The following is a 23,391-nucleotide window of genomic DNA, read 5'->3' as shown; positions in this document are numbered from 1 at the left end:
GTGATCAACAGCAAACATTAGCTATACATCTAAAGTTCAGTATAGGAAATAGGATATTAAATAATTTCACCTTTCCATGGCCGGTGAGTTTTATCACCATGTTTGCAGTTTCTCTGGTGGCTTTGTTGTACTTTTCAATTCATTAGAAACCGGTAATTATTAAGAAATTAAAATGCTGAGGTGATGAATGAAAGCTTCATGAGACATAGATTTAAAGGGTACTTACTGGTTGAGGAATGCAAAGAGGTATCTCATGACTATGAGCACAGTCCTGGGTAATGTCAGCAGGATTTTCCTAATGTGCATGGCCCTCTCATAGAGATTCTCCACTCCTGTCAGAAGACATGATCAGAATAATGAGCGGTCTGTGATGTCTTTAATCTACCCCAAACAGATGAGGCAATTTTTTATTATTAAATATTTTTATGTGGATTTTCATCCCTTTTCTTATTTAAAAAAAACAAATAAAAAACAAAACAAAGTGTTGCCCCCCCCCCCCATACCCCTCTCTTGAGTCTCTCTCGTATATCCAATATATAGATCGTCCAGCATCCTGAGTAAACAGCAAGAAAATTAGTCCATGGAATTTTCCATCCTTTCAGATTATCTCTTTAACTTCATCCCTTTGGGAATAGTCAGTTGTACTTTCAATGAGCTCAGTCCACACTTCAGTGGATAGTGTACTTTACCCATCCCCCACACACGTACAACAACTTTATAACCTTTATAGATTCTGCTTCAGAACTGTCTAACATAGACACAGACATATCAGGTAAGTCCCTAGTAAAGTACTGAACAGTGTAGATGTGATGTCAGTAGCTTTAACATAGTAGACAATCACCATTAGCTGCAGGCAGTATCCGATTAACTGTGTGCTTCTGTCTTCCATCCCCACCCTCCACTCTTCTCTCTATAGGCTTCAATAAGCAGGATGCGTTAGGCTGCCTGTCCACGGGCAAATTTTCATTGTGTTCCCCGCGGTGATAATCCGGCAGCGGGGAACGCAGTGAACGCTTTCCATAGTGTTGCTATGGAAAGCGCAGCCCCCCCTGTCCACGAGCGGATAATCATAGCGATTCTCCACTCATGGGCGGCAAATCACAGCATGTCAGATAGGCTCAGTGCGGAGAACCGATAGCAGTCTACTGCTCCCCGGCAGGATATCACTACGCCTATGGACAGGCAGCCTTATTGCCATTGTTTATTTTCTGCTATCTGGCTTGTTATCTCTGTTGCTACAGACAGGCATACCTTGACAACAGGCAGTGGACAGCAAATTCAATAGAAATGATACCCCTAGTGCACAGTACAGAGTGATTTTTCAGCACAAATAAATCATTTGCGGTAAATAAAGCGTAGTTTTTCTAATTATCACATTGGCTATCATATTAACACAAGTTTTTTTGAAAATAAAGTGAGCACTTAAGCTAAATTAATGGAGTTATCCAGCACTTTAAGGGATCTTTCACACAAGCCCTGTTTCAGCGCAGTTTGAGCAATCAGATATCCCTGAACACAGCGTGGCTATCGGAGCATTAAATCGCGTGAATGCATAGCAGCCGCGAGCATGTCGTGCCTGCTATTAGCGAGATTACCTCCCCTCCCCTTGCTGGCCACCTCCCATAGGAGTCTATGGGAGCCGCCGGCGCTGCACTGTCGAAAGATAGGACATGTCTTATCTTTTGACGTGCGATGTTCTCAGAGCGTCAAAAAAAGGGGAAAAAAACGCTCATCTGAAAAATATAGAGAACCATGGGTTATTTTGAGATGCGATTTTTTGACACACCTAATCAGCGCTAAAACAGCACTCGTGTGAAAGAGGCCTCAAACTGATGGTCTATAATAAGGTTGGGCCATCTATATTAAATCAATTAGGGCCTGACTGCTGGCACCCACCTCTGCCAATCAGCTGTTTAAAGAGTGCCCTTGATTGTTTACCAGGTACAGCTCTGTATTAGCAGTGTGGCTGTTTGGTATTCGAGTTCAGTCCTATTTCCTTGAATGGAACAAAGCTGTAGTGAGCGGCAGTACCAGGCACAGCTGATACCGCACCAATTTAATATTGCTGATGTATCCCAAGGCCGTCAATTAGAAAGTCATAGATAACCTCTTTATTGGGATATTACACAAGGGGGTAGATTTACTAATCCTAATGGACTGTGTAAACTTAGACTAAGCAGTATAAAACTGTGTCGAATTTATCGCAGTTCATAGTGTTTAATGATACGGTTTGGTGCATTCTTCGTCTGTCCAGTCTGACTTTAAACCACCTAATTGGTTCCCATCAAATTTTGGCGCACTGTGCTGCATTTTGAGTCACACAGCCCTTTGTCCAGCAGGATACAGAAAGTGAAAAGATATAAATATGGTATTCTTGTGCCTTTTAAGTTAGTAAACTTGCCCATATGTTTTTTGTTTCTTTCTGTAAAGGTCAAAAAAAAACAAAAAACTCTCATTACTATTGGACATTCTGAAAGTTTGGACCCAACTTCTGCAGGGAATTAAATCTTTACACTGGCAGGCAATATTTTTTTTAAACTTTCTTTCAAATGACATATTTAAAAATGTATTTTTTGGCAGCAGTATTGATTTCTCAAATAGACTTGAAAGCTTGTTTGTGGCGATAGACCCCCTTAAATTGCGGTTGGTGTCATAAACAGCAGCAATCCCTTAGTCCAAGCGGCACTAGTTTTAGAAATGTGGGCGCCTGGAAGTTACAGCTAAGGAGTCTGAATTCTATACAGTCATTTATGGCTCTTAGCCAGTTCAACAGGAGTCATCAGCAACTGTATTTATACCCCCTCCCTCAGTGGTAAGAATAAACATGCCCTGCTGATCCAAATATACATGTTTAGGGTGGGATGGATGACATTTATATCTACAGCCATCATTTGAGCAGCGGGATGAATTCACAGAAGGATAACCTTCCAGGATAAAAAGGCAAAGATGTGGTTACTGATCACAAGATTCAAAGAAGTCTCATTAATGGTCAGATCAGTGAGAGACATTTGCCCTCTGTACGAGAGCCTCAGAGAGCTCTGCTGTGCGAAACTCAGATATTTTTAAAAAAGTAGAAGAGAAGGAAGTCACATGTGAAATTGTTTATCATTTTGTAACATTAGTTTAAGGCCACCTTCCCACGAATGGATTTCCGCCGCGTAATTTGCGGCGGAAATCCGCTGCGTTGCCCGCTGCTATTAGGTTCTATTGAACCTAATAGCGCAGTGCTCACGGTGCGGAATTCCACCGCGGAATTCCGCACCGTGAAATCCCCCATCCTCACCCGCGGCATGTTCTATTTGCCGCGGGTGCACGTGCTGACGGCTTCCATTGCAGTCAATGGAAGCCGTCCGCTCACGCTAACTTTCGCTGTAGCACAGCGGAAGATATCGTGAAAACGCTTCCCCGCCTACCGCCGGCGCGTCACATGACACGGCCGGCCGCATCATGTGACGCGGTGGGCGTGTCATGTGACGCGGTGGGCGTGTCACATGACGCAGTGGCGGTGGGCGGGGAAGCGTCATGCGGGAGCGAGGACGCCGGATCCGCTGGTAAGTATGGGGTCTCTGGGGGGCGCCGTGACGGGCTTTGCCGCGGAATATTCCGCGACGGAGCCCGTCACGGCCATGTGCAGCCGGCCTAAGTAGGATAAAGTTGAATACAAATAAAGTTTATAGAGAATATATATGTAATAGTGTTTAAAAAAAAAGGGTTTCAACAGAGCAATTCGTTCTCAATTAAGTAACCAGACATTACCTTGCAACCTTGGATTCTCTTCTGGAAATCTGTTTTAGACATCTGGGTGCTTTTAATATACTACTATATAGTGTATGGCAATATTTCAAATACAGCCCATGCTCAATATATTAGAAACAAAAGGCTGTTCTATATAAACAGAAACATAAGAACCAAGTATCATTTCTGAAAAAAAGTGTAACAAAGTATCCTGTGAAAAAGACGGCACAAAGCAGATGGCAAAATGTTGCAAGTTGGACTGCCAGTAAGACAGCAAATACGTGGTCTAAGATTTCATTCTACTAGAAACTCATGTTTAGTAATGATTAAGTGTTTCTGTTGTAGATTCCGCTACAGTTAGACACCACATTGCCTGCTGAACACTATTTTTCCATGTGCTGCTGTAGGGAATAAATGCTTGTGACCCTGCATACAGATAGTGTCATTTCCTGAAGTGAGAAATTCTACACTAAGGAATGTAAAGAAGAGGATCTATTAGCAATAGTATCATTTTTGCACACATATCTCTATATTTTTTTGGTAAGATTACTATTAAATAATGCTGTAAGGGTGCATACACACTTAAGGCTTTCAGTTATAGATCTGTCTCTCTTTTCAATTTTTTGGAACTGGGAAATCGGAATGAAAATGGAATTAAAAGTTTCAGGTTTTTTTTCACCATTGATTTCAATGTGTTTTAAAAAAAGCGAAAATCTTTTAGTTTGCTTCCCTTCCAATAGGGTTTCAATTTTTTAAAAAGGAATAAATAACGCAGTCTGTTCATATTATTTACCATAAGCGCTGCGGAATAAGTTGGCGCTATACAAATGAAGATTATTATTATATCTTGATCCACAAAAAAAAGCTGAGTGTGAAACCACCCTAAAAGAAGGTGTGCTCTGGTTAGTCTTCCATACTAAAGTACCTTACGTACAGCAGAGTTGGACACTCACTTAGTACAGCTTGTACTTTCTGGCAGCACCTTGAATGGGAAATTTTAGTGTGTTTTCTTGATGTGTGTGCGCGCGCATTTGGGGGGGGTGGTGTTAGGGTTACATTCAGCGCATCAATGGTAGAAGCTAAAAGAGATGTTCCACCCATGTTTGTACAAGGCAACATTACACAACTATTCCCACTCAAAATCTGAAAAGCCAGGTGTAACTGCAGTTATCCCCAAAAGTCGGCTACATTATTGTATCCTCGAAATAACCCCAGAAACAAAATGGAATCCATGACCAACTGAGACCAAAGTTTTTACTTTTGGCCTCCACTTGACTAATTACAGTTAATGGTTCTGTTCAGGGCTCCATCTGAATGTTGTCGAGATAAAAACGGAACAAAAATGCCACAGTGAAGCCAACACCACTGTGAATACAGCTTTAGTACAGTGTTTAGCGCTGCCTTTTCAGTTCATTCATTTCAATGGGGCTGCTCACACAAGCGTTAAAACGCAGCATCTTCAACTCTGAGCGTTGACAGCGATGCATGTTCTATCATTCTGTGTCTACAGTGTAGCAAGGGTGGCAATCGCTGTGACAATGTAGTGACGGCTGCTAATATAGTTAGCAGCCTATCAAGTTGCCACTGGGGGATCAATCACAGCAGTCCTGCCCCAGCCAATCAGGGCACAGAAGTCATAGTTTACACTATTTAGAGAGTGAGCTCTCACTCCAATCCCCGCAGTGTTACCGTATCGATGGTTGGAGATTGGGACATGAGAAAAACGGGGAAAAAAAATAGATTACAGTGATCGTTCGTGTAGGTAGTAATATCAGTATATTAGTGTAGTTAGTTACTGTAAGTGTGATCAGTCAGTGTAGTGTAAACTGTCAGTATATTAGTGTAGTTTGTAACGTGTGATCAGTATTTCAGTGTAGTGTTAGTTTAGTCAGTATTTAGTGTAGTGACTAGTTTTTTTTTTTAGCACTGGAACACAGTAGGATTTTTTTTTTGCTTGATCCTGTCAGTCGCCATCTCCCTGTCCTGTATTCATTCATTCCGTGGTCAATCAGTGTAGTGTAATTTGTGGTTAGTCAGTGTAGTGTCAGCGTATCCATCCGTGTAAAAAAAAATAAAACCATAAAAACAAGAAGTTCCTGCTGTGTTTCAGACCTCATCCTGCGGTCATCCCGTCCAAGTCATCACCCAGTGTCCTGCGGTCATCCCCTCCCAGTCATCACCCAGTGGTCCTGTGGTCATCTGACCAATACTTTTTCTTGTGCTTTTTTGGGGATATAGATTATAGATTCTACAAGAATATCAGGGTACACCCTTAAATTCAAGATTTATGAAGTGGAGGACACCAAAACTGAGCCCCCAGAGTGATGTCCCTTCCTGGGAATTACAGGCAAAATTGTATGTCAATTGGTGCACCCACTACTGGACCAGGGCTACCAGCTCTACCTGGATAATTTTTACACTAGTGTTGCCCTATTGCAGAGCCTCTCTTCCAGGTATGTGGCACAATTAGAAAGAAACTGAAGCCTCCCTAATTGCTTCCTGGGCAAATTCCCAGAATGGGTGAGAGCTGGGCACTATGTAGAAGATATGTGTGAAGGACAGGAGGGATGTCCTTATAGTGAGCACAATACATGACAATAGCAGTACCACGGCCCAGTACGACCTATCAGGACAGAGACCCCCAAGCCAGACTGTATCCGTGACTACAATATGTGCATGAGAGGGGTTGACCTGTCTGATCAAGTGCTCAGGCCGCACATTACATTTTAATCTTAATGTGTTGAATCACCATTATATGCAAATACACTTTGTTGCAGATTTTTAAGCATTTCCACTGTGGAAACACACTGAATCCGCATCTGTGGATGCTTGAAAATTAAGATTGCCAGTGAACTACTACTACCAGATCACAAAAACAGCAACAAATTCTGCAAAGCTAGTTAACTCTCCTCTTCTGCAAAAAAGCAACAACTTCTGCAGCAGAATTTCCACAGCTCAGATGTGGTGTGTGAAGGTAGCCTAAAGCCCCCTGTCCACGGGCGCTGCGGCATCCCGCGGCGAATCTCAGCCGCGGGAGCCGCCGCCCGGGAGCAAGAACCAGTGGACAGGGGGCCTAACAGTTCGGACATTCACAGATACAGCGATATCAATTATGTTTTTTTTTAAATATTTTTTTTATGTGATAAATGGAAGAAGTGTTTTTTTCTGAACTTAATATTTTTTGTTAACTATATTTTTAATAACATTTTTTTTAGGCCCACAGGAGGGTGTGAAGAATCTGTTACTTGTATAATACACTGCAAAATTTCTGTATTGCAGTGTATTGTGCCACGGTGTCATACTATAGCCGGCCTCTGGTAGGATACTCCCATTACACTCTGCCTTTAGCACGCCTGCTGACCTTCACTAAGTCCCCAGCTGCCATGAAAAACAATTGAAACCTTGCTCAGATGTCATGGTCACTAGTGATCTCCGACCCTGGGTGATGCAGGCAGGTAACAGCTGTATAACATAACTTGCACCCGCAGTACACCTAGCAGGCTCAGTGAAAATCAGCAGAATAAATTGACATGCTCCAGATTTCAAATCCGCACTGCAGGTGGTTTTCTGCAGCATGTGGATGAGATTTCCTGAAAACGCATCCACACTGCTTTTACGGTTAAATGCTGCGGATTTTCCAAATGCAATTCTGCTGCAGAAAATCCACAGTTTACGCTACATGTAGACATACCCTACCACTTATGCACAGTTTTTAGTTTAAAAGGGTTTGCTGGCATCTCTATTACAACATATGATCAAGCATGGCAAATGTGAGTACTGGCAGCGTTGCCCTCGGAGTATATTTACACATAGCATACATTCCGCATTTACTGTGTTCAGGAGAGGCACATGCTTCGTCATTGCTCTGAAATTGGAAGGCAGTCTCTAGACCTTAAAAAGTAGCTTATTCTTCCAGGCCAGTGCTGCTGTGAAATTAAATCAGACTACAGCATCACTTTCACGTCACCGAAACCCGCACCTTGGACATGTGCCCTTTTGTTTGTGTTTGTTGCTGAGCTCTACAGAGCTATACTTAGCCCAGCATTTCCTCAGGATTTCCACAGTATAGTCAGTCAATCCCGTGGCTCGTGGGACGATTACAGAATCTACTGCAATTGTTGGATCTAATTACACCGAAGACTGGGTGATTGAGGGGTTAATCCAAATGGTGTCCACTTCTACCGCATCCATATACCCTGGACATGGGTTGCCCAGATTGGAAGTATGTAGCAAAGAATTTAGTGTCCTGTATGAGTAATGTACTTCTCTACTCCCTTATTTTGTTTTATGAGAAAAAACACACCAAAAGGAAAAAAAAAACAAACCACATACATATTGAACCTACAACCACACTTTGTCAATGGCGTAGCTATAGAGGTCACACCAATCACAACAGCAACCAGCCACCTAAGCCTGGCGGGTCCAGGCCTGAATAAAATGAACGAATTACATTATTTAATCATTGTCTGTGTTTACACTGAATGATTGTTCAATTTCGAATGATCCAGTGATTTTTTTTTATTTTAAAGATAATCGTTTCGTGCAAAAGCACCATAACACACAGGACACCCCTCCTCTACTGCAGGGACACTTGTATTGCCAGGCACTCTGGAGAGTGAAGGGAGGGGAGGAGACAAGACCACCAGCCAAGCAGCCATCATCCCACAGACCACTTTCTTCCAAGAGGCAGAGAATCCTCAGCAGATAGCAATTTGCTCAATGAATAGCTGTGTGTGTATTCTGCATGTAGAGAGGAGTCCTGTATGTTGAGGTGGAAGGGGTAAGGTGGTCCTGGGGTGCTGTGAGCGGTGGAGGGATGAGGGGGTCCTGTATGTTGTAAGTGGAGGAGGGGTAAGAGTGTTGTGTATGTATATACATACATCTATTCTATGCATATTATTATGTGTGTATTATGCTTGGGTTTCATCTTTTTCTTATTCACTATGGCATGCCATACCTTTATATATGTGCAATATGTTTGGTCGTATCTTTTTTATGTACTATGGCAGAATGTACCTTTATATATGTAATATGCCAGGCCTTACTACTATTATGTTTACTATGCTTAGTCATTTTTTTATGCACTACGGCAGGCCATACCATGAGATAAGAGTAATATTCTGGCCTGTGGCTGTATTTACGTGGCTGTACCATTGTGTGTGTGTAATATGCTTGATTGTATCTTTTTATGCGCTATGGCAAGACGTACTTTTATATACATGTAATATGCCTGGACATACCATTATATATTTTACATGCTACAGAACTGAAGCAGCAGAGATAATTGTTGAACCATTTGTCGTAATATTTGAAAACTCCTGGAGAACATGAGTAGTTCCAGAAGACTGGAGAAGGGAAAATGTTGTTCCTATCTTCAAAAGAAGGGAGTGAGGTTGATCCAGGAAACTACAGCCCTGTGAACCTGACTTATGTCAGGAAATATCTATGAACAAATTACTTAAACAGTATGAATGCAAGTACTTGGATGAGAATGGAGCAATTAACCAGAGCCAGCATTGGTTTGTAACAAACAAGTCATGCCAGACAAATCTTATTTCCTTCTGTGACAGAATCACTGACTGCGTTGATCAGAAAAATGTAGTGGATATAGTATATCTTGACTTTAGTAAAGCATCTTATACCATCCTTATGAAAAAAAAGATCCAAATATGGGATCAAGAAGGCAGCTGTTAGATCAGTGATGGGCAACCTTTTGAGCTCGGTGTGTCAAAATTCGCCAAAAAACTGAGAATAACTCGGGCGGTGGGTCACTTCAAGAAAAAAATCCATAAATTCGCGATATTTATAGTTTAAATAACGAATATGTATAATTGTAATGTATTACTGTATTTAAAAAACACAAAATACCCATAGCACAGGCCCTCGCCTCTCCCAGCCTCCACCTCACTTATCTCAGTAATGACGAGCCCCCAGCAGCGACAGCGCCCCCCACAGCGGCCCCCAGCAGCGACAGCGCCCCCCACAGCGGCCCCCTGCAGCGACAGCGCCCCCCACAGCGGCCCCCTGCAGCGACAGCGCCCCCCACAGCGGCCGCCACAGCAGCGACAGCGCCCCCCACAGCAGCGACAGCGCCCCCCACAGAGGCCCCCAGCATTACTTGCCCCCCACAGAGGCCCCCAGCATTACTTGCCCCCCACAGAGGCCCCCAGCATTATCTGCCCCCCCCCCCAGTGGTGACTGCCCTCCCACAGCGGCCCCCCAACAGCGACACCCCCAGCATTACTTGCCCCCCACAGAGGCCCCCAGCATTATCTGCCGCCCCCCAGCGGTGACTGCCCCTTCACAGCGGACTGCCCCCTCACAGCGGACTGCCCCCCCCCCCCCCCCGACCCATGTACTTACCTTGTGGATGCGTGGATGATCCGCTCCTCCTGTGCCCGGCGCCCTCCAGCAGCGATGATCTCCGGCGCACACTGTGACGTCAGTGTGTTGCAGGACGCCTTCTTCCCCGGACGCTCCCGCAGAACCAACAGGTAAGAGACGTCGGGGGACGGGGGGAGGAGGATCCTGTTGCATACTGACATCACAGTGTGCACCGGGATCAGCGCTGGTTAGTAGTGCTGGTTAATGAATACCGGCAGGGGAGTCACGGCCCCTGCCGGTATTTATTAACGGGGGAGCGGCCGCGTGTCAGTGCTGACACGCATGTCATAGGTTCGCCATCACGGTGTTAGATGGATTCACAACTGGTTGAGTGATCATACTCAAGAGTGGTCATAAAAGGCTGCTTATCCAAAGGGAAGAAGGTCTCCAATGGGTTATCAAATAGCTCTGTCCTGGGCCCAGTGGTGTTCAACATTTTTATAAATAATCTAGATGAGGGAAAACTGATCAAATTTGTTTGTGACGACACAAAGCTAGGAAGGATAGCTAACACTAGTGGAGAGAAAGACGATTCAAAATATCTATACTAATAGATCACAGACTGAACATACGACAACAGTGTGATGCAGCAGCAAAGAGACAAACACAATTCTGGGGTGTATTAAGAGATGCATAGAGTCTAGATCATGTGGGTCAATTATTCGCCTCTACTCTTCCTTGGTCAGACCTCATCTGGAATACTCTGTCCAGTTCTGGAAACCGCAATTTAATAAATACAGACAGACTGTAGCAAATTCAGAGAAGAGTTACGAAGATGGTGAGCGGTCTGCAAATCATGTCCTATGAGGAACGGTTAAAGGATCTGGGAATGTTTAGCTTGCAAAAAAAAAAAGGTTGAGAGGAGACTTAATAGTGGTCTACAAATATCTTAAGGGCTGTCACAGTGCATATGGATCAGCCCTATTCGCATCTGCACAAGGAAAGACTACAAGTTATGGGATGAAACTAAAATGGAGGAGACACAGAAAAAACCTTTTGACTGCGAGGGTGATCAAATATCTAATCTATGAGTGGAACAGGTTGCCACGAGAGAGGGAGTGTTCTCCTTCAATAGAGGTCTTCAAACAGAACTAGATATACATCTGTCAGGGATGATATAGTGATCCAGCATTGAGCAAGGGGTTAGACCCGATGACCCTGGAGGTCCCTTCAAACTCTAGGATTCCAAGATATGAGTAGTCCTTTTTTTAATGCACAATGATGGGATGAACCTTTATATACATGTAATGTACTTGGCCACACTTCTAGATATATAAAGATATGGCCAAGCATATTATACAAGTGTGAAATATGCCTAGTTAGTCATACCTTGTATATGCAGTATGCTCTATACCCGCTTTTCACCTTTAGATATACTCTATGCCTGGTCGCATCCGGAATCAGGCAGCAGAAACATATTGGGAACTTAGTAAATAAATACAGGTTTATATTATTGCTGTCATTAACCCTTTCCAATCCACTGTCTGACGTCTGAAGACATTCTGATTGAAAGCTGTACAGCTTCAATGTCGAAAGACGTCCGGCAGGGTAATCTTACTGTATATCACTGGCCGCTCTGTTGTCGGGGGGCCTCTCCAGCATGTCCCATACAACAGTACTGGCTCTAGCTAGCAGATGGCGCCATTGTATAATGGCAGAAAGATAAAACCCCCTAGGAAACCCTAAATCCAAAATTGGATTGCAAAGGGTTAAAAGTCTCTGAGGCTTACCCCTCAATCTGTTGAAAAATTACAACTCCCAGCATGCCCTGACACCTGCAGATCTTCAGGATTTCCTGGGAGTTAGGCAAATCCCCAGTGTGTTAATTTAGCTTATGGCAAATCCAATGTGCATTTTACAAGGGGATCTGCGACAAAAATCAGAGGCTGATATTTATATTCCTGCCGTGAATGCGCCATGGATACCCAACCAGGGCGAGCCCCCATTGTCAGGCAATTGTCCTGATCAGAGTTTTTTGGTGTAATCCGTGAGCATAGTGAACATGCTCATTATTCCTACAGATGATTTTTCAGAGCGTGTGAATGAGGTATAACTTACTTGCATTGGATGTGAAATGTTAGCAGATTTGAGGAGACTCAGCACAGAATCCACCTCATGATTCTTATCCAATTCTTGGTGTGTGAATTTGGCCTTACAGCTTGGGAGCCGCAGCAGATCTGGTGATCAGCACTGCCAATCTACTATAGATGAAGACCTCTTTAAGGATGAATTCACTGTGATGTACAGCAGTGCACAATACGGTTCTGTTTTGCGCACTGTATTGTGTGCGCTAAAATACACATGTTCATTTGCATGAGGCCTAAAAATAGGTAATATTTCCATGTAGCTGCAAGATGGGTCTCCATAATAAATTCCACTGGTGGGCCCAAGGCACCGCATTCCAAGATTGAGCAAGAGTGTAAAGTTTTGAATGTACCAAACTGCAGACACAGAGGACCACTATTCCTTGGGGGTCGGCATAGACACAGAACCACTGTTACTTGGGGAGAGGTAGAAGCACAGAAGAGTTATCACTGGGGGTGAAGGTGGGATTAGGAACACGGAAGGACCACTCTTTGTGGGGCAGGAAGCAATAATACTTGGAGGGGCATGGGACTGAAAACCGTTAGTTTGGGGGATGGGGGTGCAGGAGTACAAAGTGACCACTATTACTTTGGGGGTCATGGGCACAGCAAATCACTATTACTTGGGGTAAAGGGGATTGGGGATACAGTTATATTGTCATAGTGGTCTCAGTACCCACACAATATAACTGCAGTCACTCTGTACCTCTAACATAATAGTGATCTCCTGTGTCCATGCACGCCCAAGTAAACGTCTTCCCACTGTGCACCCCACAATGTAATAGTGGTCTTACAGTGCCCCCACATTGTGGAGCCCAGGGGGAACACTAGCTATGGGGAGAAAGAAAAGGAACACTACTACTATTTTGGGAAGACACAGAGCAACCATAATCGCACTCTGGGTGTACAGCAGGACTAGGATTACAGTGTGGGGGGCACAGAGGGACCATTACTTTGAGAAGGCACAGAAGGACCACCATCACATTGTGGTGGCACAAAGGGATTACTGTCACTGGGAGAATGGGGAAAACAAGGAGAGACCACTATTGCTTGAGCAGCTATATCTAAGCCCGTCATGTTATAATAGTTGATGCTGACTCTGATGTATATATTTAAGGCCATGGTCTTGAACAATGAGGTCAAGTTGTACCAGATGGTGGGAGGCCAAACTGGAAATTTTGCTCCAGGGTCCATAAGCTTTTAGCTCTTTATTAAATGTGAACAGAGCCTTTTGGCCTCATGCCCACGGCTGGGTCTGATTCCTGCTGCGTGAATCTCGCAGCGGGATGAGACCCGTGCCCTGGCATTGACCTTATACTTACCTGTCCGGCGTCATCTCCTCCACTCTGCGATGTGCTGGCTGTCGCACAACCGTGCGTGTGCAGAGCGGAGCGAGGTCGCACAGAAATAGAACACGCCGCAATTTGTTTACCGCGCGGATTTTCACGCGGTCAAATCACGGTTGTGAGCATAGGACTGCATAAACTAATGCAATCCTATGTACAGCGTGCCATGGCGGAAATTCAGCAGGAAAAAAATACCGCAGAATTTCCGTCCGTGGGCATTGGGCCTTTGGCTTTTAGATCAGGGATACATAGAATGCAAAGATCAGGATATATTTTAAGTAATCATATAATGACTTCAATACAACATTGATCGTTACAGAGGTAAATATTATATCCATTCTGAGTGTGTAAACAGGATATTCCACCTTACGCCAAATCTGTATAAATATAACTCCACTGAAGTTCCCTGGAATAACCATAGCTGAGCGCTGCCTGTCCACAGGCGTTTTTGGAATTGCATTCCCGCAGCGATAATCTGGCTGCGGGGAATGCAGTGCAAGTTTTCCGAAGCGTTGCTATGGAAAGTGCAGCCCCCTCTCCACGAGCGGAGAATCATAGCGATTCTAAGCGGTGAGCCTATCTGTCAAAAAGGCTCACCGCGGAGATCCGTCTGCTGGCTTCTGCTCCCAGGCAGCGGCTCCCGCGGCAGATATCCGAAGAGGGATATCGCAACGCCCGTGGACAGGCAGCCTACATAGTGTCATGTGTGGTTTATGGGGAGAAGTGGACACTAAAGCAGAATTAAAATATCCAGAAAAACAAGTTTTTACATTAATTCAATTTCAATTTGCGGTAATTCATTTTTTATAATGCCATCCTGCTAATAGACAAATCAAAATGGCTTTTGTTGTACATAGAGTACAAGACTATTTTTTGCCCCTGAATCTTAGCAGTACTTCATCCCAATAGTTCAGAAAAACAAAATCAGAATAATGTGCAAGATCTGCCTATGCTTGCTATTCTTCATAGCTGCTATAGCTGCCTGTCTGAACCTGATCTGTACATGAAAGAGAAGACAATTACTGAAGTGTATAAAAGCCTCTATTATGCCTGCAGGAATGCTTTCCTGCTGTGTTGGACACAAAGAGTTATACATAATCATGTTGAAAAAAGGGAGCGGTCCCAGCTGCAAGTATGACTAAAGTCTTCTCCAAGAGTGGTGCAGATGTAGGACAAACTACCTTCAAGACATCAAGCTATTCTTTTCCTCTTCCAGGAAATGTTGGCTAGAATAGAGTACAGCTATGATGAGGAAGAAGGGTGGAGGGATTTAGTGCAGTAAGCAAGGAAAGGGAAGACTGAGTACAAAAAGGTGACTTACGGATGCAGGATATCAAATCATTAAATCTTTCCTTGGGAAAGAGTGGGTTTTCTAAGCCCCTGAAATACAGCTTCAGGACGCCCGCAACGGAGTTGATGTCATGATTATTTTGGTCATCGGTCAAAGGGTCCTCTCCTGTAGAAATGCATATAATGAGCAGGTTAGCACTGCGCTTCTATGAAGTATCAGACGGGGAACTTTAACATCTTTATGTCAATAATTAGAGCCTGTCTACCAGTATAAATTGCAAAAATACTTATTTTAAGGAGCAAACATAAAATTAGATTTAACAATAGAGTAATGTGCATGCAAATTATATGGTAACTCTAAAACAAGAAATACCTCCATGGAAGTAACTAGAGGCTGTTCTGACCACATGGGCATGTCTGAATTCAAAAATTCACCATGGAAAACCACATGTAATACATTGGGGGTTGAGGAGAATTTGGCATTTCAAAGCAGAGTATTTTAGCAGGATTGCTGCTTAAGAAATGCTCATTATCAACTGAGTTTATATATAGAAGCAAAAACAACTATTATGCCAGCAAATAGAATAATGAAATTCTATCAATAATTGTACGCTGTATTGTCCTGGTAACTCAATATGTAATAAGCCCGTGTTTGTTACAAGTATAGCATGAATAGACAGAAAAATTAAATCAATGTGTTACTAGGAATGGAGACTGAAAAGCGCATTTTGATTTGAAAGTGGTAGTGCCAAGTACTAAAACCCCTGTTCCTATGGTCTATTAGGGCATATTAGCACCCTAGAGTGGAGTGCCCCACTCAAGGCTCCCTTCTATGAGCCACTATGGAGAGGCACGCTAAATATGGTTCCCATTACCGTTAACTTGGAGCTGTCCTTGTACTACTTATAAAACGGCATGTCGCCTGCAGTGTCCATTGCAAGGTGAAGGCCTGTCTAGCCATGGCTGCATACAGCAAATTTAGTTATTTTCTTGGGAGAAGGTGGTGGGGATGTCGAAAGCAGGACCCAAGATGAACAGCTGTTCGTACCAGGTACCACATACTGAAACGGGATGCCTCTGATGGGACAACTCCTTTAAGGCCATGTTCACACAATACATTTTTCAGTTGGAAATATCTAATGCGGAACCTGCAGTAGAAATCCAAGGCGGACCCTCGGATATCTGCTGTTTGAAATACTGTGGAATGCATACAAAGATTATTCCCATTCACTGAGGCTAATCCATGTGTGGCTATCAGCCAAGGTTTCCGTGAGGAATCCTCATGAAAAAGTGACATGTCACTCCTCCTTTCCTAGGATACATACTTCATGTGTAAATTGCAGGAAGCAGATTACACAAGCATATTGGCATGTAATTCCATGCCAAAATATGTGTGAACACATGCCCTAAGAAGATGTGCTAAGTGGGTTAGTAACCAGTCAGTGAGTCGCCCTCAGTGCTTATAGCACAAAAAGACATTCCATGTGGTCCATCTGACATGCCAAAAACTATCTGAGCAGTAAACATTTGGCAGCTATGACAAGCTAGACAAATGTATGTGGTTTTTTTCAGTAGTACATGGAAAAGAAAAAAAAAGTAAAGAAAAGTGGAGTGATGCTAGAAAATCCAAAAAATAAACTACAATTATCTTACCTCTTTCAAATGCGTTTTTGATATCATTCACCTCTACCTGGGAACCAGAAACTCGAAAGATACCCTGGTGTTGAAGTCCTGCGGTAATTGGTGAAAAGTAGCATATTACCAGCATAAAAGTCACTGCAAGTGTCAACTAACATAGAAAGATTAGATAATGCAATCATGGGTTGGTGAATATTTGAAGAAGGACTAAGGGAATAAATAGAAAGGCTTCTTACCATACAAGTTAATGAATCTGATACAGCTTTCCACGATGAGAGGAATTATTTGTCCAGATTCCTACAGAGATAAAGTGGAAAGAAATGAAGGCCAATCATTGCCTGACACCCAGCAAGATTAACACTTTAGATCCCCCTAAACAAAGATTTATTGATAGCTGGGCGAGTAATGACTAAATATTCAACTACACATAGGCAATATGTGTGAACCGCAATCTGAAAACAGAGTTGGGTACAGTGTCCATTAAATCTGTACTGCTGGAAGATGTACTGGTTCTTTTTTACACAGGCTGAATTATCGGACCTGAGCTTGTTCTAGCGAGTAGCACTTTAGGAGATGTCGTATATATACTAGGTTCTTCATAGTCATCTGATATGAGAAAAATGTATTTTTACAGAATGTATTCTAGTTGACCATTGTGTTCTATGACCAGAAGTTGCCAGGGATATGTCTATCAACACCGATCTTTATAGAAACCAGTGTAATGTCCCTTTTACATAAGCTAATTCTCGCTTGAATGGGCGCACAGGCGAGTGACGTCACTGCTAACTCGTTCGTGCGGCCTGTTTAGACAGGCTGAACTTCGCTGAGAATTGTTCACTTCTCGTTCAGTCTTTCACATTCTATGTGAATCGCTGGGCAAGCAGAGTTTAACCCTTTCCAATCCAATTTGTATCCTGGTTTTCCTAAGGGACTTACTCTTTCTCTGCCGTTATACAACGGCGCTATCTGCTGGCTAAAGCCAGTACTGCATGAGGCGACACGTTGGATAGGCTCTGACAGCAGAGTGGCTGGCAATATACAGTAAGAGAGCCCCAACGGATGTCTTCCAACATCGGAGCTGCACAGCCTTAAATCACAACGTCTTCAGAGGTCAGACAGTGGATTGGAAAGGGTTAAATGCAACGATTAGTTAATGAACCGCTGATGAGTTTTACGCTGGCTGAAACTGAACGACTGACGAGAAGAGCACAATTCACGCTAGTCGTTCAGTCGTTGGCTGCGTATAGAAGTAACAATAGCAGCTCACTTTTGTTCCTTTGAGCGACAATCGTTAGGTGTAAATGGGCCATTAGTCTGTGTAACATAAAGCAAGATTAGCACAATACACTGAAGTACAGTATTTCTTAAAGTTAGCTATGGATTTTATATAAACTGTAAAACGATGAGCCTACGCATGAAGTGTTAGTTTGTTACATATGAATAGAAGCACAGAATAAACCGGGTTTTACAAAGTTCAAGGAAATAGAATGGAAAATAAAATTAAGGACACACACTTTGTTAAGACACAATTTACATGTAGAGTAGAGCGATCTCTGACAAGGGAATGTTTGCACCAAGTATTTAAGCACATAATATAGTGCGTTGAATAGATTACTACAACATGCTAGGTCAGAAGCTCCACACGCCGCTAGCGCAGTGCTGTGATGGATGTATCCTGGTTCAACGACACAAAGTCCATTTTCTTAACCAAATGTAAACCATAAAGCCAGTAACAGGAAATAAATGAAAAGCAAATAAATTATTGTACAGTCTAACGTATGGTTTCCATCATTACAGAATTATAAACTATGCTCTGGATAAATTTATTTTTTTCTTTCACGTCGGCAATGAAAAAATATGTTCTGTCGAGTGGAAGAGGGAATGGTAGAAGTCATCCAACAACATAGATAACATGCTGCAGATGCTACGAAAAAATGCTATAATGTAAGCACCCAAAAAACTGCATAATGTTACGTGGAGCGCAAATATTCCCTTGTTCAAAAGACAAATGCAAAGCAAGGCGCAGATCATGAAATGACTATCACCAGTAGCACAATACCTGATGTCTTGTGTGCGAATTCCTTCTTCCCCGACTAGAAGCAATATTAGAAATACAGGATAGAAAAAGAGGTAGAGAATAAATCTAGTGAAGATCGAAGATGGAATTCAGAAGCTTTACTGATTTCATAGTACAGCATTCCTAGGTGAACAGATGAGATGATGCAACAACCTTCATCAGTGCAGTGTTGCTCACAAGGTGTTATTTTGACTGCAGTGAACTCGAAAATGTAAATACCTACATGGGTTTATTAAAATCCGCAGAAGGATTTTCACATGCATCACCTGGTCATGTGGCCAGTGAAGAAGTATCACTTCCTCTCCCAGTTACTTATTAGGCTCTGTTCACATCTTTAATAATCAAATCCATTGTTCTTCTCCATCATAGAAGCAGAACAATGAAATTGGCAAAGTACACTGGATCGGTCACATGACAGACATCAGTGGCATCAGACGGACCGAAAAAAATAGCACAGCATGCTGTGCTATTTTTTGTAATAAAAAAAATGGATACTGTGAGTGTGGTTCTTAACAGAACCAGATGTGAATACAGCCTTAGGCTGGATTCAGACGACCGTATATCGCAATATAGGGCTTGCTTTAATATATCATACAGTATAATAAAAAAAGTTTAAAGTTTTTCAATATAAGTCAGATAAAATGGAAAAAAAATGCAATTGTGCTAATGTTCTTTGGGTTTCACTTTTATTGCTTTCACGGTAGTAAAACTGGCTTGTTAACATTCTGTGGGTCAGTGTGATTACAGCAATAACCCATTTATATAGTTTTATTACACTTTACTACTTTTCCAAAGTAAACTGCTTTCTGTTGCCATATTCTGAGTCCCATAACTTTTTAAAATTCCTCCATCGATGGAGCCAGGTTAGGGTTCATTCGCGCGACGGTATATGTAAAATGCTGCGTGGATCATGCAGCGTTTTACTGGCCTGTATGAGCGGGCGATGACCCAGCCATCGCTGCTTAAGGAAGCAAGTGCACTGCGTGTGATAGCCTATCTCACTGTCATGTGGCATTACAATTTATCCCCCTTCTGGCCAAAAAAGATGAGTCTTGAACAGTGGACACTCACTTCATTAATTTGGTATTTTCTAAAATGTCTTCCAAGCTAAGCAACCCCCTTGAAAAAGGCGTTGTCCAGTTTTGAGCTATCCACAGGACTCAATCATCAAGAGTTGACCTGCGACAGTTCACCACCCAAGACCTGCATGGATCATCTGTCTAACAGGATAAGGACAGTGTGCATGGAGCCGAAAGTGTGCAGACCTGTAGACCTTCCAGCGGCCTATACAGAGCTGCCCAGCAAACAGCAGATTGCTGCAAATCATTGGTCCTCTAATAAACTATTGATGACTTATCCTGAGGATAGGTCATCAATAGTTTAACCTTTTAAAGAGGATCTGCCATGACACAGAATCAGGGGGGCTGGCTATAATGCTCTGCAGCATGTGGCCTCGCTGACCCTATCCCTGTGTTTCTTTTTTTGCATATACTTGTCCTCCATTGTCTAGACCAGAGTTTCCCAACTCCAGTCGTCAGGGACCGCCAACAGGTCATGTTTTCAGGATTTCCTCAGTATTGTACAGGTGATGTAATTATAGTCAGTGCCTCAGAGTTTCTCACATATGTTTTTACCATAGGATATCCTGAAAACATGACCTGTTGGTGGTCCCTGAGAACTGATGTTGGGGACCCCTGGTCTAGACAAGCTCTTTGTAGCTCCAGCTTCTGGCATGCTCAGTGTGTCACATGGACAGTCCCCCTCACTTACTTAACTGACAGTATGACATCACCTATTAAGAGTGAGAGGTGAAGATGGCCCACTTTTCACAATGAGTGCATTGGGAGCCAGACCAATGAAGAGCTCATCTGGGTGAAGGACAGTGAGTATAAAGAATAAAAAACAAACAAAAAAACAGGGATATAGTAAATGGGGACGCGGAGTGCAGAGCGTTGCAGACAGCCCTACTGATTCAATATCAGGTCCTTTTTAAGCATTATTATAAGACCTTGCTTTAATGTCTGCAGTACATTAAGTGTTGCTTTGCATAGACACAGGCTACACAGATGAAGTTCAATGAAATCGGACTTACTGCTGTATTTTTTTCCTTATAACTGAATAACAGGAAAGCTTTTGAGGAAATGTTTCCTGCACTAAACTTTTCACTGTAACAGAGTTCACTGCATAGATGTCACTGTCTAGAGCAGACAAGGAGAATAATGTACCAGTTACTGAGGAAGGGGTTACACTTCCATCTCTCTGTAGACTCAGGAAGGATATTGATCAGAAGGGAAAAAACAGCCCACCACAATGTAGAATGTAATGACATCCCTCAGCTGCTGTGAGGCCCTGGACATTACATTGAAAGCAAAAGGTGCAGATTAGCCCTCAGCATTATAATTGCCAGTACCTGGATGAAGGACACCAGATCCCCGTTAAACAACTTAGTAATATATTGAGAAACGGGTCTGGGTTTCCTTTGTCTCTGGGGTTTAGGGGGTACATTTGGAGGCCTGGTAAAGGGAACATGAGTAAAAAGTGACATTGCTGAAAATAAAGTATTACACCATTCCTGTGCTTACAAAAAAAAAAAAAAAAAGGTTCACCCAAAATTGTAACTACCGTATATACTCGAGTATTAGCCAACCCGAGTATAAGCCGAGTCAATAAGTTTTACCACAAAAAAAGGGTAAAACTTATTGACTCGAGTATAAGCCTAGCTATACTCGAGTATATAAGTTTAAAAAAATAGCAATACTCACCTATCAGCCGGCGTCGGTGTCCCGGGGTGATGCTGTCCCCAGCGGTGCGGCAAGCTGCTGCAGTCTTCTCCCCGGCTTGCTTTTGAAATCCCCACCGTCAGCGCTGTGATAGGATTGAGCACCGGGCAATCACAGCCAGCGCTCGCTAAACCAATCACAGCCATTCAGAATGACATGACAGAATGGCTGTGATTGGTTTATCGAGTGCCGGCTGTGATTGGCTGGCGCCCGATCCAATCACAGGGCTGATGGCGGGGATTTCAAAAGCAAGCCAGGGAGAAGACATTGGGGAGAAGACTGCAGCAGCTTGCCGCACCGCCTGGGACAGTATTGCGCCGGGGACTCAGACGCCGCCTGATAGGTGAGCATTGAGGTTTTTTTCACCTCACTCGAGTATAAGCCGGGGGGGGTGGGGGGTGGAGGGCTTTTTAAGCACATTTTTGGGGGGCTGAAAAACTCAGCTTATACTCGAGTATATACGGTAATGTTCAAGTCACACATACAAACCTTCATACTTCAGTGGCAATTTTTGAATTTTGTTTCAATTGTCTTCAATAATCTCTTACATATAACTTCTAGAAAGTGCTAACATTGTAATATTCAATGGTTTATAATGACATAAAAGTAAAACTAGCTTTTCAACAAAAGCAGCTTTAGTGGGTTGTTTACAAACAGTGTCTTAATGAAATCTACCACTGGACTGCGGGCATCTAAGGTCAGCTGGGCATCTTCAATAATTTGTAGTGGAATGTAAATATGCATAAGTGGGGAATTTTGATAAAGATAATCTATAAAATAAACCATTAGCAAATATATGTACAGTTTTATTGCAGTTTCATAAAAGGTTTATAAAACCATATTCATTTTAGCGGTCTAGTATACTATAAAAGGTAATGTTCAAAGCACAATATACTGCATATATTATGTGTGGCTATTGATGCTGACATTGTCATTTAATCAATATGAAGTAACAGGGAAATATGTACCCATTTACAATTTCAAAGATTTCAACATTGATTTGAGAGTCCAATGATACGAACGTACCTTGTAGTCATATATTCTGCCCTGTAGCCTGAAAAAAACCACAAAAAACCACACACATTTAGAGAACATTTACCAATGACTTATTTGGGTGTGGAACAATGTTCTACATAAATAACTTTTTTGCTCTATAGCCCTGCACCAGTGTGACTAGTGTGAAGGCCCACTTCTCCCCAAAGACTTCCATCTTCCATGGTTTTTCAATGTAACTACAATTCATTCTCATGAAATCATGTCCTATATACAATTTCTCTACCTAAGTGCCAGACAGAAAATCCACAGCACTCGTGACATATTTATGATTAATAATTTCAGATTTTATTCATCCAACATGATTTATTCCACACAGAAAGGCATATGAAAAGCTGACACGGACTGACCAAGTCTAGGCGCTGCTCTTGGGCAATCCACATCAGCCTCTCTCATTGATGAAGGTCAATTAGACCAAAAGGTCCGTGTGTCAATACTGTGGCTGGTGCATTAATTTACTAACATCACTTACACCTTGGAGATGAGTTTTTTATATGTGGAATGAAATCATATGCTGGATAAAGAAATAAAATCCAAATTATTCATCGCCGCAAACATTTCTGTCTGGGATAGTACGACTTTGTTTTGGTCCTCCACCTGGCACTGTAATTTATATGGTGGGCACAACTTCATTTCGATTTTGTAAATGGACAAGTGGTGAGAGAAGTTCAAAGGCAGTAATAAATGCAGTTTATTAAATTAGTATCATTGTATGACATCTGAATTCTAGTGAGCAGTTTAGCTATGGCTGGATTTCATGTTTGTTCTGCTACAATTGAAGCATACGTTTAACCCTTTCCAATCCAATTTTGGATTCCGGGTTTCCTAAAAGGCAATTTTTTTCTTTTTTGCTGTTATACATATATCTGCTGGCTGAAGCCAGTGTGTGTGCGCCAGAGAGGCTCCGACAGCAGAGTGGCTGGCAATAGATGGTAAGAATACCCTGTCGGACGTCTTCTGATATTAGAGCTGTACAAGCTTCAATCAGAATGTAGGAAAACTTC

The 23,391-nt window shown here is 42.7% G+C and overlaps 1 protein-coding gene across 4 annotated transcripts in view; it reads right to left on the bottom strand.

Annotated features, from left to right (window-relative positions):
* The window catches only part of SRGAP1 (SLIT-ROBO Rho GTPase activating protein 1), a 170,649-nt gene that overhangs the window by 14,310 nt on the left and 132,948 nt on the right, over positions 1-23,391 (bottom strand). For 2 of the 4 annotated variants that reach the window (XM_066591556.1, XM_066591557.1), the window contains exons 11-16: positions 22,361-22,388; positions 20,965-21,067; positions 16,714-16,774; positions 16,493-16,570; positions 14,871-15,005; positions 227-332 (exon numbers count right to left, since the gene is read on the bottom strand). In XM_066591556.1, coding sequence (XP_066447653.1) covers positions 227-332; positions 14,871-15,005; positions 16,493-16,570; positions 16,714-16,774; positions 20,965-21,067; positions 22,361-22,388 — 511 coding nt within the window. Of the gene's footprint in view, positions 1-226; positions 333-14,870; positions 15,006-16,492; positions 16,571-16,713; positions 16,775-18,536; positions 18,571-20,964; positions 21,068-22,360; positions 22,389-23,391 lie in introns of all 4 variants that reach the window. The other 2 variants (XM_066591558.1, XM_066591560.1) reach the window with 1 other exon arrangement.

Source organism: Eleutherodactylus coqui, chromosome 2 (genome assembly GCF_035609145.1).
Source record: "Eleutherodactylus coqui strain aEleCoq1 chromosome 2, aEleCoq1.hap1, whole genome shotgun sequence".
NCBI lineage: Eukaryota > Metazoa > Chordata > Amphibia > Anura > Eleutherodactylidae > Eleutherodactylus > Eleutherodactylus coqui.
The sequence above is the reverse complement of the archived record's forward strand: the minus strand, read 5'-3'. Positions and strand labels throughout refer to the sequence as shown.